At 39.3% G+C, this 14297-nt stretch overlaps 2 protein-coding genes and 1 pseudogene across 2 annotated transcripts; 2 read left to right on the top strand and 1 right to left on the bottom strand.

Annotated features, from left to right (window-relative positions):
• Nucleotides 1–278: 278 nt before the first annotated feature.
• Nucleotides 279–3370, top strand: LOC134642675 (adenosine 5'-monophosphoramidase HINT3-like). The gene is made up of 5 exons (XM_063494594.1): nucleotides 279–400; nucleotides 1581–1698; nucleotides 1904–1973; nucleotides 2556–2682; nucleotides 2863–3370. The coding sequence occupies exons 1-5, from the start codon at nucleotides 290–292 to the stop codon at nucleotides 2929–2931; spliced, it is 495 nt and encodes a 164-aa protein (XP_063350664.1). The 5' UTR covers nucleotides 279–289; the 3' UTR covers nucleotides 2932–3370.
• Nucleotides 3371–3863: 493 nt separating this feature from the next.
• LOC134643619 (cilia- and flagella-associated protein 45-like) lies at nucleotides 3864–7420 on the bottom strand (annotated as a pseudogene).
• A 652-nt stretch (nucleotides 7421–8072) lies between these two features.
• On the top strand, nucleotides 8073–10521 carry LOC134642676 (adenosine 5'-monophosphoramidase HINT3-like). The gene is made up of 5 exons (XM_063494595.1): nucleotides 8073–8214; nucleotides 8378–8495; nucleotides 9599–9668; nucleotides 9780–9906; nucleotides 10246–10521. The coding sequence occupies exons 1-5, from the start codon at nucleotides 8128–8130 to the stop codon at nucleotides 10291–10293; spliced, it is 450 nt and encodes a 149-aa protein (XP_063350665.1). The 5' UTR covers nucleotides 8073–8127; the 3' UTR covers nucleotides 10294–10521.
• Nucleotides 10522–14297: the final 3776 nt, after the last annotated feature.

Below are 14297 nucleotides of genomic sequence, written 5' to 3'. Positions count from 1 at the left end.
GCTTAGAGGGTTCTTTCGACAGTACATATCCAAGATAAATGGACAAAATTATATTTCTGACTGACTCAAAATGGAATAAAATCGAATCGAATCGGAACTTTGTGAATCAGACTTGAATCAGCTGTAGAAATCAGTGACGATAGTAGTGCCTGCCCGACTGCCTTCATTTCCACGATGTTTATTAGGAGGGCAGAGTTCTCAGAAAAGCATTGAGTAACCTCTCTGCACGTCATAGAAGATCTTCGGAAAGTGTTCAGGAAACACAACACAGAGACCGTCTTCAGGCAACATGGAGGACACTGCGACCAACTGGCCAAACTCAGATGAAAATGATGTTGAAACGTGTATTTTCTGTTTAATAGCGAACAAAAAAGACGAAAACACAAAGATAATAAAAGAGGTGAGATGCTTTTTTTTTTAATCCCATGTAGAGCGATACAGGTGTTATAGGAGGAAACTGTACCCGGAAGTTGCGGATCTGAGGTTTTTATATACTCTTAAAAACACACATAGTTAGTTGGAGATTTTAGCACTTGACAGCTGATGAAGTTTAAAGCGTATGGCAAATCAGCTATTTTAATAGAAGAAACAGACTACAGCAGGGAAACCGCAGGGTCGGCATTTCACGATTTGGAGAACTTGTACTGAGAGCTGTTTTGCAACTGAGCCAAAACAAATAAGACTGTATGAAACAGGTCATTTAGAGCAGTCTGAGCTCTTTTGGCTGTTTGTAATGTGAGCACCCACCAGACCAGACAGGTAAAAACCAATCATGTGACAGAAAATAAAGAAAAGCACAACAGGTCCACTCTAAGGTGTGTAAATCTAAAAATGCAGTTTGTTTAAATCCAGATGCTTTAACACCTGCAAATCACCAAAACGTTAAAGGGTCCCTACGCAGGCACAGGTCCATGCATGACTTCTTATTTGGTTGAGGACTGGTTACATCTTAAGTAATGATAATACATTTATTATTTATATGTACCTTTCAAGACACTCCCGGACCCCTTACAAGGAATTAAATAAAATCGAAGAATTCAAAGCCAACAATACAGAGGCAAAGAGAGTAGCTAAGCATCAAAAGATTTTAAGGCTGGTTTTAAGTGGTTGATTTCTCTTTATCAATGTGCAGCTAAATTAATAGTTCAAAGTCTCCGCACGCCTGGATGGGCGACAGGTGGGAAAGTTCTATGACAATTTAAACATAATTCCCACACGCTGCCTCGCTTACTGCAAATACATTTAAGCCTCAGTGTTTCAGTCAGTCTGACATTCATCAGGTATGTGTAATAATGTATCTACTCAGAAAAAGTGAGTAAAATAATAACAATAATAATAATGATTTACATTTTAAAAATGAGTCCCACTGCCGCCTTTTCATATACTGTGCAGAGAGGGAGTTTTCTCTGGGTGTCCTGGTTCTTTTATGTGCACAGCTGGAGTAGCGCTACCGCCTCCATTAGGAAGAGTGCCTCGACACGGTACTTTCTGATCCACCAGGGAAATAGACTGTACTGAGTCTTGATAGCGCTGCATTCACAGCTTGAATGACTCTTTCATTTTTCTGCCCCCGACTACAGACTAAAGACCTGGTGTGTTTCAGCGACATTTTCCCAGGTGCGCCTCACCACTACCTGGTTGTTCCCAGAGAGCACATACTCAGCTGCTTCTCACTGCACAAAGGACACATTGATCTAGGTCAGTTAGTCCTCTGTCAACTTACCATACTATCTCCTAACACTGTGGCTATCCTGTCATCACTACTGTTGCAAATTTTCCTTCAAATACTTTAAACTAGACTATTACTGCTGGTACTATAGACTTCTGATACTCTTATTTTTCCAGCTATTTGAGATTAACAAAACTATATCACATAACCCATAAGAAATCATGTCTCCAATAGTTGAAAGAATGGCTAAACTGGGGAAAGATGTGCTCCACGACCAAGGGATTACTGACATGGCAGATATAAGGTTGGTGGAGACGGTTCTTGGAAGTACTGGAAAAAATATTCATACTAGTAAAAAGGCAAAGTCTGCAAACTCAAGTTCTCTCGTGGGCATTAAGGAATCATTTACAGTGGACATCCATTTTTCATCCATCCATCCGTGCATTCATCCATGCATACATCCACCCACTGGACAGGTCTGGAGTCTGTCATAGGGCTAAAGCACAGAGACAGACGATCATTCACGTTCACACTCATGTGAGGTTAATCAGCGATCCAAAATTGGCCGTAGTTTTGAATACGAGCGTGAAGTAAAATCCTGCAGTCTCTGCTGGGTACAGTGTAGCTGCCCCAAGCCAAAACCCAGTAAAAATCTTACTTTTAACATTAAATTTGAAAAGCTACAGTGTATCTTAAAAAATGATATTAAAGGGAGGGTGGATGAATCTTTTGCTTTAAGTAACTGCATGAGTAATCTTCGTGCTAATGTAATCTATATAATTATAGTTTAACATGGAGTGAGGGGTATATTTGCTCTGTTGTTTGTAAGCGTTTCATCCCTACTCTGGGCAGCTGAATTTCAGTGCTGATGTGTTTTTCTCCACAGGCTGGGGTTCCACCAGCCGCCCTTCATTTCAGTAGGTCACCTCCACCTCCACGTGCTCGCCCCCGCCAGCCAGATCTCAAAGTACATGTTGTATAAGTTCACTCCAATGACTAACTCTTTTGTTACTGTGAGTACTGCAGGCGACTTCTTTCCTCATTCTGCTTTTTTTTCTTTGATTTTCTTTATCAGTTCTCTTACACTACAATAACTAAACCACTGCAGCGGTTTCCATGCAGTCACTGTTTTTATCAAGCTACTTCTGTTACTTCACATTTGAACTGATAAACTCATAATTTCCTCTTTGCAGGAAGAAGTTTTACGCAAGCGTCTTAAAAGTATCTCCCCACCACTCCGGTGTCATTATTTAGAGAACTGAAAGTTATTTCAGTGCATCAATTGTGCTCAGACTGGACTTTAGATCACAGCAGGGAAACAAACAAAAAAATCTCAGAAGAATCGCTGAGGCAGAATGAAGACTGGAGACACTTTTGAAATGCCTTTGTAATTGTTTAGACTGATATTTACCACTTTAATATTCATGAGCAGTGGCTCACCTCTGCACGGGCCAGTGGAATATAGAAAATTAACGGTCAGATTTTATCTAGAGTGTTTTGTACTGGTGCACTGTAACAGTGTCGTTTTTAAATGAATGCACGTGGGAAATGAATTGTACTTTTATCATAAGAAGAGACAAGATTGATTCCACTAAGTATTTTTTAAAATAAAATTATTTATTTAAATAACATTATTGAAAGTTTTCTGTTACTGACAGTCACTGTAAAGAAGAAAAATGTGTGGAGATACTGTTGCCTCTGTATTGGATGTGTGTCTGCTTGTTTGTAATGATATTAAAAAATAAACAGTTTTTTAAATAAAATAAAAAAATTCATTCAGGGAGAACCCTTTAATAAACTAATAATTAAGGTAATTAAGTTTTAAGGCCAGTGTTGTGACTTTCTAATGTTAGTTATTTTAGTACAGTCTCATAATCCTGGTAATCCTCACTGGTAGATATGTGTGTATAGATAAATATAGATTCATCAAGTTGCTGGAAACATCACAGATCTTGGTTAATATTGACACGATAGCGTCACACAGTTGATGCAGATGTGTCGGCTGTACACCCATCATGCAAACGTCCCCCCATCCCAAAACCTCCCAGTGAATGAACAGGACACGACTCAAATGCAGATATTACACAAAAATAAAACCTACAAACTGTATCAGTGAGCCAGAGTTGGAGGGCAAAAACCAGTGATCATACACCTCTGAGAGTGAAATATACAACTTTAATCTTAGATATTTTAACTTAGAGTAGTAATTGAAACTACTGTTTCAATTATGGAGCTATACAAAATGAGTCTTCTGGGCCTTTCTCTCCACTTCACAACAGTATTTTTCACCAAGCCCTGTAACCCTGCACACAGACATGCGCATTAGGTTCATTCATTATATCCAGTAAACCTGATATATGACAGTCATGCCTGAATATTACTACAGTAACCTGCTCACGCTTACCTGAGCTCCTTGAGTTTCTTTTCCTTTATCTCGTTCAGGCGCATCTGTCGCTGCTGGGCTTCCTCCAGCAGTTTGTCAGCCTCTCTGAATCTCTCTCTATGCTCAGCTTTGGCAAGCTTCTTGCGCTCATTCAACCTGCTGCCTGACGGCCTCAGCGTGGCACAGCACTTTCTGACGCTGCCTCTCCTGCTGCTCCTTTTCTTTGGCCTCTGCTTTCTTTTGAGCCCTGTGTGGAGGAAAAATAGCAATTTAATGCAAAAACGTGCAGAAAATGCACACTGAGGTGGGAAAAACAAACAAAAGCCCCCCAAAATTAATCAAATGTACTTTCTTACTTCAGCACCCGATCAAACTCTTCTTTCTTTATGGTGGCCTGCACTGTCTGGTAGTGCTGTTTGCTGTGAACTTGCTCCAGCCGAGCAGCCCCCAGCATCGCCTCCTGCTGTGCTTTCCTCGCGGCCTGCTCTCTGTTTTTCTCCCTCCATTTTTTTTGTAACTCTTCTTGATGCCGCAGGGCACAGAGTTCATCCTTTTTAAAATCCGCAGAAAGACCAACCCAAGTGGCCGAGAACAGTTAAAAGTCATATTAATCCACCTGTAATAAGGTTAAGGTTAATAAGCTTCAAAAACAATTTCTGACCTGCTCTGCCTTATAGTTTTGATCTTTTTCTTGCTGGGCCCTTAGCTTAGCAATCTCCATCTCCTTCTCTTTCCTTATCCGCTTTTGCTCTGCTTCACATTCCGCGTCCCTTGCCTGCACAAACAATAAAATATCAGCAGAGAACAAACATCTGTGGCCGATCTACAGAGTTCAGTTGCTTTTCCAGCTGACCTGTTTCTTTTTAATGTATTCCATGGCTTTAAAGTCCGCCAGCTTCTCCTCCTTCATCCTCTGCTCCTTGGCTCGGAGGGTCTCAGCATTTATGCGCATGATCTCCTCCTGCATACGCTGCTGCTCCATCCTATTCTTCTCTTTAGCCTGGAACAAAGCAGCCGGTCAGAGACGAAACTGACTCCTGTACACTGCACTGTGTTTGCGTTAGTGCGTTTAAGTGTGTGCACCTTGAGGTCATCCTTTTCCATCTTCTCGTGGTTCTCCTTTATTTGCTGTTTCTCTTGCTCTCTCATCTTTCTCTCATTTTCCTTTTCCTCTAGATGTTTCTGAATTTGTTCTAAAAGTTGCGCTCTTCCTCTGAAATATAACACACACAAACAGAGTGACAGTGCTCCTAATGGCCTCCTTTTTGGATCAGATAAAGTGCATAATTTAATGTCTTCCCATCCTTGGAGTTATTTTAAGAATATATAAAGCATTTGGTGAAGAAAAAAAAAGGTGCTCTCTTTACTCGACCCTGTGCTGTTTCCTCAGCTCGTTGATCTTCCTTTCAGTCTCCAGACCCTTGTGGCGCTCTGCCTCCATCACTGCATCCAGGCGCCTCTCCTCCTCTTTCATCTCTGCCTGGATCTGCTTCTTCTCCTCCAGCTGAGCATTGATTGTGGCTTGACATTGAGCATTCAGAATCAGCTGAGGGAGTGACAAAAACAGAAGCATTTATATGTGTGTGAATTGACACTGCCTTTGTTTTCTTCATCCACATACTCCCAGCCAATTCCTACCCTGTTCAGCCTTTTGATTTCCTCTTCTTGCTCCATCCTTAAAGCGTCAGACTGCTCCAGCAAGCCCTGTGAACGTTTCCGGGCCTCTTGCTCGAGCTCAGTCAGGGCCTTGTTGTTCTTACGGGACACATCTGCTGCCTGGATCTGCTGCTTCCTTTCCTCTGCGGCTTTCTGGGGAGCCATCATATAGATATCATATTGCAAAATCACAGGAACGAGCCTCTTGTGTTAATGTCCAAGAAAACGTCATCAGAGCCATGAATCCTACCGTTTCCTCTTCCTCCTTTCTCTGATAAGCCTGGTAAAAAGCCTCTCTCTCCTCCTTGAGGTTAGCCTGGGATGCTAAAATGATGCGTTTATACTTAGCTGACGGGAGACAGACTGACTTTCCCGAAGGACTGTTAAGTGGGATTCTGGCATAATGACAGGAGGAAATATGTTATGGTGAGGATGTCCATTTTGGGTTAAAACATCATTATCATCATGACATTTGTTTTAAAAAATCTAATCGTCTCTCTAAATCACTTGAAACGATATCAGGTCATACATTAATGGATAACTGTTAGGTGCACCATTGTTTTTTTTTAATTCATATTAAATGTAATCAAATAGCTTCCATTTCCATGTTTTAAAAATGTGCATTAAGTTTTTTAAACCAGCAGAGAAACTCAACAGGTTTGGGACTACCTGAGATTGCAGATGAGGTCTTTAGAGATGATTTGAATGGTGTCTTTGTCTTTTTTGATCTTTGACGGAGCTTCCTCACAAGGATCGTCTTCACAAAGCTGTGATGATATCTGAGCAGTTGTTAGTTGATAAAAACCCGCAAAATAGCACCATAATTAGTGAACTCAACACAAGAGTGTTTTCAGTTTTGTTTTGGGTTTTTTTTTTCTTACTTGTGATATCCACTCACTGGCCACTTCATTAGGTTCATTTGCTCATTAATCCAAATATCTTATCAGCCAGTCACTTGGCAGCAACTCAGACACTTGGCACACTTCGGTCTCCTTAATACTGTCTGGACATCAATTAAATGCCACAGCCCACCTGAGTAGTTCTGCTGACCATCTCCAACCCCTTATTGACAACAGTGTAACCATCTTCTAATCGCTGCTTCCAACAGGATAACACCATGTCACAAAACTCACATCATCTCAGGCTGGTTTCTTGAATATGACAGTGCGTTCACTGTACTCCAATGCCTCCACAGTCACGAAATCTCACCTTTGGGATGTGGTGAAACTGAAGATTCTTATGGTGGATGTACAGTCAATAAATCTGCAGTAACTGTGTAATGCTATTATGCCAATATGGAGCAAAAATCTGCGAGTAATGTTTCCAGCGCCTTGTTGAAAATTTAAGGTACTTCAGAGGGCAAAAAACGGTGCTAATAAACTGCACCTAATAAATTGGCCGGTGAGTGTAGTTAAGATGTGGCATTTGACTCTGTGAGAGTAACACTCACCGGGTCTGGGCTCCCAAAGAGGATCTCGTCATCATCCACCTGAGAGCTTGGGCTCAGTGGGCGGTAGCAGGTGCTAAAAGAGCTAGCTCTGGAACTGGACGGATGTCTCTGCTGGGATTGAAAACAACAGTGGATGAATATACAGGGACTTTTTCTAGCGTTAAATACAGACCTTATAGAATAGTATCTTTTGCATTTAAAAAAACAGGATCTAGCACCTAAGGCAATATGGAAAGTGGCATGTCAGTGCTCACTGTAACATATAGACTTACCATGATCTGCCGTTACCAAAGTCCAGGCAACGGAAAATAAATGTTTCTAAGATTATCCAGTTTTAAGACTAATAAAGCTGTAATACTCAGTGTTATTCTCTCATCTATAGACATGCGCTTAGCTTCTTTAAAAACGTAGCGACACGGATTTTAATTGGCGAGTAATCTGTTGCTATGGTGACAGAAGGGCAAACGTTAGACATCCTCTTACTCCTTTAAAGTCAAGCGTATCATATTACATGAGTTTTTGTGAGTTTTTGAGACTTCTACATCATCAGCGTGACTTTTTTACCCTCAAAAAATGATATAAATTGCATGACACATTTTTAATGACTAAAGTGCAAAAGTATGGCCTATGTAGCAAATGTGATACAAATTAAAACTCATATATGCAGATTAAAATTTGATATATTTTATATATTTTGTCTAAAAGTTCAACAAACACTCCATTATCAAAAAATTAATCTCTGACTTGGGGTTCAGACTGAACCTGTTCAGCTCTCGTAAAAAAAAAATAATAATAATAATTTTAAAAAAAAATCTTTTTTTTTTCCTAAGACAAATAATTTGACGGTGCACTCTGGGCTCGACTAGCTCTGTCTTCGGCCGATTGTCCTGCCTTTGTCTCTGGGCACGCCCAGAAATTATATTACAGCGTTTACTGCGCTCTGTATAAAAGACGCTTTAAAACTCACGAATGGGGACGCTGGAGGCTTCTGGGATTGATGACTGTAGGTTCTGTCAAATAGCAAACAACAAAACTGACACAGAGATCCTGCTGAGCGTGAGTAAAAAAACAACAACAATATTCATTCATGTTTAAGGAGAAAAAAAATTTAGCCACTGGAAATTCCTGTGTGTGTGTGTGTGTGTGTGTGTGTGTGTGTGTGTGTGTGTGTGTGTGTGTGTGTGTGTGTGTGTGTGTGTGCGTGCGTGTGTGTGTACAGGACGATGAGCTGGTTTGCTTTCGTGACATGAAGCCTGGAGCCACCCATCACTACCTGGTTATTCCCAGGATGCATATCAGCAACTGTAAAACCCTTAAGGTGGACAACATACCTCTAGGTGAGGAAACATGAACTTAATCAGTCTGTTTGCTTGTTTGTTTGCTTTTCCTGGTAGCAACTTCTGCTGACAAGTCTTGGTCAATGGGAAAATATGAGTCGGTAGTTATGATTGATTACACAAAACGCACCCCACCCTTTTATTTTTAAAGCAACATGTTTCCAAGCAACTGATTATTTATATAGCACCAAATCACAATAGTTGCCTCAAGACGCTTCATATTGTAAGGTCATACATAGCACGTAGATGACCCCCTATGAGCAAGTACTTGGCGACAGTGGAAAGGAAAAACTCCCTTTCAACAGAAGGAACATTGCACAGGGAAGAGCAGCCATCTGGTTAATCAGTACAAACTATTTTAATAATAGTTTATAGTAAATTCAGGTTAATGAGTAAATTGTTTTATTGAGTCACCAGTATGACCTCAGTGAGCTTAGGTTTGTAGTTTGTGTCAGTAAAGACAGATTTAAAAGCGGCACCATGACCATGAAATGATTAATTGTGTCTTCAGAAATCAGCTGCACACCCATGATACAAATTTCCTGTTCCGCTACGCGCCAAATGAGCTCTACTGGACTGAGATCTGGTGACTGTTCACAAACCATTTTTTTAGGCTTGTGCTTTCAGAGATGCTCTTCTGCATACCTTGGTTGCAAAGCATGTTGATTTGAGTTCCTTCCTATCAACTCGAAGCAGTCTGGCCATTCTCCTCTGACCTCTGTCATCAACGAGCCATTTTCACCCAGAGAACTGCTACTCGCTGGATATTTTCTCATTTTCAGACCATTCTCTGTAAACTCTAATGATGGTTTTATGGGAAAAAAAATCCCAGTAGATCAGTTTTTGAAATGCTTACAACAACCCGTTCGGTAGCAGCAACCATGCCACATTCAATGTCACGCCAGTCACCTTTCCTCATTCTAACGTTCTGTTTGAACCATGTCTGCATACACTGAGCTGCTGCTATGTGATTGGCTGATTAGATATTTGTGTTAATGTTCAGGTGTGCTTAATAAAGTGGCTAGGGAATATATGTGCAAAACTGTCTTGCATAATCTTGACTTTCTGATCGCACATCGCCGATAAGTTTTATTTGTTGACAGTGGAGCGGATGGAACAAATGGGAAGACATATACTGGAGAAGAACAAAGTCTGCAGCCTCGATGACGTCAGGTAAAACAATCCCTGTGATGAGCTGCGACTACTTAGAATTTTATTATGCTTTAAAATAAACAGTTTTATTTTTTCATGTTGTAATATTTTTTTTTAAATTTTATTTTGTAGGCTGGGGTTTCATCTCCCTCCATTCTCGTCAGTTCCCCACCTCCACCTCCACGCTTTGGCTCCAGCCAGTAAGATGAACTTGAAGTCTCAGCTTCGCTACGGGCAGCAGTCTTACTGGTTTATTACAGTAAGTCAGGGCTGGATTGAGCCAAGGAAAATAATTCAGTTGGGACTGTTTATTTTTAATATCGCTAGACAGACATATGGCATGGTAACATTTGTTTCTCATTTGTTATCACGGTATATGCTTAAAAGGAATTCAATAAAAATCAGATCAGAGATTATCACTGACGCCATTTTCTGATGTCAAAATGAGAAATGAGCCACATCTTCTCTCCCATGTTAGGTCGTTTATGTGTGTTGTGTACACCTTTAAGTGTTACCTTCTTTTAAAGTGAAGAGCTTTTAAAATGAGTGAATTTACAACATGTGAATACTCTTAACTTCCAGTTTTGCTCTGTTGCAGGTAGACAAAGTGCTTTCACAGCTGAAGACTCATGGCAAAGTGAAATGAACAGATACAGGTGTAGCAACCTTGTTTGCTGCTTACAGGTTATTTAATTAGCATCCACCGCACTGAGTCCACTTTACATGACTTCTCCAGCCTGTTTGGCATTCTGGTGCTAATACGTTTGAATATTTTCCTCCATGCCGCATGCTGACTTGGTTGTGGAGAAGAGTTCTTTGTATTAAATTTTTTTTACTTCTGTTTTTTTTTTTTTCATTTTTATAAATTGTATAGAATTCATGAATATTAATAAAAAAAAATCTTGAAAGGCTTCAAATAATGGAGATCATTTCTGTCTTAAAAGTTGCTCTTCCAAATCTCTCCTATTACAAACATAGGTACAATACATGCAGCCCTTCAGTATCCTATACTGTTGTTACTGCTCAACTTTCCATTAGTGCTTTCACGATCATGTTAATTAGCAGAATATGAAGGGTTTGTTGGTTAGTTCCTCTTCAAATCTGTAAACTGGACCACTCAGTAACACATCTGTGTCTTTCACTGAAAAGAATTCAGTGAGCTAACTCTTTAGTTTTGATAAGTCACAGTAGAAAGCCAGTTATTGATTGGCATGCCAGTTGATTGGGATGCTGGGATCTTTTTTGGAAGAGCCCAGCATGCCAATATAAATGGTTTCATGAGTGTTTTAACAGGATTTTAGCAATGCTAACTGCAGGACTCCAGCAATGTGATTGGACAATCTTCCACACTAGATGAGCCAGAAGCACTTGAAAGCTTTCTATGACAGAGACCCCATCTGTTCATTCATTCATTTTTCTCCCACACATCTGGGTTCAAGTGGTCGGGGCACCAGTCCAAGCAGAGAAGCCCTCCCCAGCCACCTCTTCCAGCTCATCCTGTTGTACATCAAGTTTTTCCAAAGCCAGCAAAGAGATACAATTTCTCCAGCAAGTCCTGGTCCTCCTCCCAGTAGGACATGCCAGAAACACTGTACCTAGGAGGCATCTAGGAGAAGTTCTAGCAGGTTGCCTGATTCACCTCAAGTGACTCCTTTTGATGTGGAGAGGACATTATCCCCAGAGAGTAATCCTCATGACTATTCATCTGTTTCATTTGTGGTGCACATCACAAATTTTTTGTCACAGATCAAAATGCAGGGTTATATAAACCTGTATCAGGCTGTATGCCAAGTCCAAAAAAACAGGAAGCACAGGGAAAGATGTGTAGATATTATGACAAAAACTCAGGGAAAGGACAGGACTATTTATACACATAGGATTAATAAAGGAACTGGAAACAGCTGGGGGAAAGATACACAGGTGCAAACTAGGCAGGAAGTAAAACTCAAAGCAGGAACAGAAGACAACTTTCATATTAAAACAGGAAAATAACAAATAGTTTAACTAAATACGGAAACAAACAAAAAAACCTCAGTGAACGGAGAAGCAGAAAGGAACGATAAGCATCTAACAACACAAAAAGCATTACAAGAATTATCTAAGCAACACAAGAATCCAAACTGAAAAATGAATGCAAACAGTTTCAGTTTAGCTACTATTTTGTTTATTAATACATTATATCTCTAACTCCAAAATATAATTCATTAACAGAATAAGTCAGAACGCACAGCGGGTCAGACTTTTTCTAACCGGATCAGTTCTTACTTTGAGCCACTTGATGTCAGTAATGCAATAGGAACTCTCACAATGGCAGATTGTATGGAGGGTCCACGTGCATCAACAGGCCTCATATGGTGACTCACAGCCTGTTTTTTACTTATTTAAAATGATAAAGTAGGAACCATCAAAAAGTGTTAGCATGACATCATTTTCCAAGGGCTTTTTCATCCATTCCTGTAAACTGGTGAGTCACTTCAGTCCATGCATTTTCAAAACTGTTCACACAGGACACTGACATGACTCCAAGGCAAATATTCACCAGTGTCTAAGAGTCAAAACTATTTACTGGTGAGGAGGAACAGGAGCACTTGCAGAATTTAGAGCTCTCCAACAGTCCCTTATATGTCTTTCGCATCTCCAAACTTTTAACTGCTATGAGTCATTTTTACTGTGTATTATTGTGTATCGTCGTCATTGTATCTCACATACATTTCTCATGTGTTTCTTGGTTTATATTACGATAGTGTTGGCACATCTGTCTGAATACATGTAGGGACTGTAACTTTCCATCTAAGGACTGACGTAAGAGAAGACATGATGTAAGGAGTATTGGGTTCCTGAGCTCAACTACCTTATTGTGCTGGCTATTGAATATGTTATATGATTCAACAGTGATGTAGTTTGAGAAAGATATTATATAACGCATGCTTCATAGAATTTGTTCCTCTTTGAACATATTGATACTGTGATACACACAGATATGCATTTACGTATGCATTTACAGCTAGGGGTATGATTTATGATGTCATGAAGACCTTGAATAGATTTCCTTGGTGTTTAGTTTCCTACATTTCTCACCAGCAACATATAAAGACAATACAAAACAATTTAATAAATAATTTTTTAATGGCAATATGGAAACAGTTAGAGCCATAAGTTTTTGGACAATTAAACTTTTTTTGTGTGTGTGTGATTTTTGCCACCACCACAGTTAATTTTAAATCACTCAGGATGTGAGTGAAGTACAGACTCGGAGCTTTAATTAAAGGGGTTTTACAAAAACATTGTTTTAACTGTTTCGGAATTACAGAGATTTTTATACATAGTCCCCCAATTTCAAAGGTTGAAAAGTAACTGGATGCATTAACTTTATTTGAAATTGAACATTTTGCTAATCCTTTGCAGTTAGAGACTGCCTGAAGTCTGCCTGCATATCCACTGTGGTCATATACAGAGGCAAAATTACAAAAAAATGTATGAGTATAAATATACTTATGGATCTAACTGTATTCATATTACCATTAAAATGTTATATATGGAATTGTGTATATGTTTTGTGTGTCTCTACTGAGAAATACAGGAAAGTAAAAAAAGAAACTCTATTTAAGGTCTTCATGCCATCTTAAATTTACTATAACAATAAAGAAAGCGCCCAAAACTACAACATCTGTCATCAGCAGCTCATGTCAGAGTCAGGAAGCGACTCTCATGCATCATTCATACCAAGTGACATCATTTCTCAGACCAAATGCTTTTGTTTTTATGTGACTTAAAAAATAAATAAATACAACAGCACAACTTCCTAGTGTGTTAAAATTCTGCATGAGTGAGCTGACATAATATAATAGCTTATAATGCAGAATAGTTAGTATGTGATCTGTTAAAAAAATTAGTTTAATGGATGCAGAATTCTTAAAAAAAATCAGAAATCTGACTTGAATGACTTTAATTTCAGAATTCTGCAATTAAAAAAAGACATCCCCACTTTTATTTTTCCAGCGGCCCTAATCCTCTCCCGTAGCTTTAGGTATTTTTGAAAGAACATTATTGTAATTACACTTGCAGGACTACATTATTAATTAGATTAAAATGGTTCCAATAAAGTCATCTAGTTACTTCTTTGCAATGTAATCTGGTCAACTGAACCCTGTTTTGCATAGGTTTTGATCCACACCACACATTTGCAGGTGCTTTAAATAGAAAGTCTACAAAACAATTTAATATTTTCTCTTTGTTCCTTGAGTGACATACAGCCTCAAAAGAAAGGAAAGGGCTAAAGTTATTGTAGGGGTCAACCGAATTTCATTTGTAAAATAGCAGTCTGGTTCTGTCTGTCCAGCAATGGATCCAGGGCTTATCAACATTAACTTGAGAGTGCTGTAACATCGTAAATCAGGATCCTTATATTAAAAAAGGACTTTATTGTTAATAAATTTCTTGCGAGCAAGTCTAACAGGCCAGGTTGAGCTGCTGAGTGGGGTCTTTAAATATAATGGTATAGTGCTGTGAAAAAAAATGGATCCATTCCTCATTTCTTTCTTTGCTTTTCTTCTCTTTTCTTTTTTTTCTTTTCTTTTCTTTTCATATTTGTTACGTGTTTTGATGCATGCTCAATCATCCAGGTAAGAAAATCCCTCAAAAATTATTCTA

This window comes from Pelmatolapia mariae, linkage group LG15 (genome assembly GCF_036321145.2).
Source record: "Pelmatolapia mariae isolate MD_Pm_ZW linkage group LG15, Pm_UMD_F_2, whole genome shotgun sequence".
NCBI classification, from domain to species: Eukaryota; Metazoa; Chordata; class Actinopteri; order Cichliformes; family Cichlidae; genus Pelmatolapia; species Pelmatolapia mariae.
The sequence above is the reverse complement of the archived record's forward strand: the minus strand, read 5'-3'. Positions and strand labels throughout refer to the sequence as shown.

What these genes read in the sequence shown, in the direction of transcription:
- LOC134642675 (XM_063494594.1), top strand. Translation starts at nt 290, where the DNA reads ATGGAGGACACTGCGACCAACTGGCCAAACTCAGATGAAAATGATGTT. An exon ending in CAAAGGACACATTGATCTAG is followed by an intron (nt 1,699 to 1,903) that starts GTCAGTTAGTCC and finishes TGTCTCCAATAG; the next exon opens with TTGAAAGAATGGCTAAACTG. An exon ending in TGACTAACTCTTTTGTTACT is followed by an intron (nt 2,683 to 2,862) that starts GTGAGTACTGCA and finishes TCCTCTTTGCAG; the next exon opens with GAAGAAGTTTTACGCAAGCG.
- LOC134642676 (XM_063494595.1), top strand. Translation starts at nt 8,128, where the DNA reads ATGGGGACGCTGGAGGCTTCTGGGATTGATGACTGTAGGTTCTGTCAA. An exon ending in GGTGGACAACATACCTCTAG is followed by an intron (nt 8,496 to 9,598) that starts GTGAGGAAACAT and finishes ATTTGTTGACAG; the next exon opens with TGGAGCGGATGGAACAAATG. An exon ending in TGCAGCCTCGATGACGTCAG is followed by an intron (nt 9,669 to 9,779) that starts GTAAAACAATCC and finishes TTTATTTTGTAG; the next exon opens with GCTGGGGTTTCATCTCCCTC.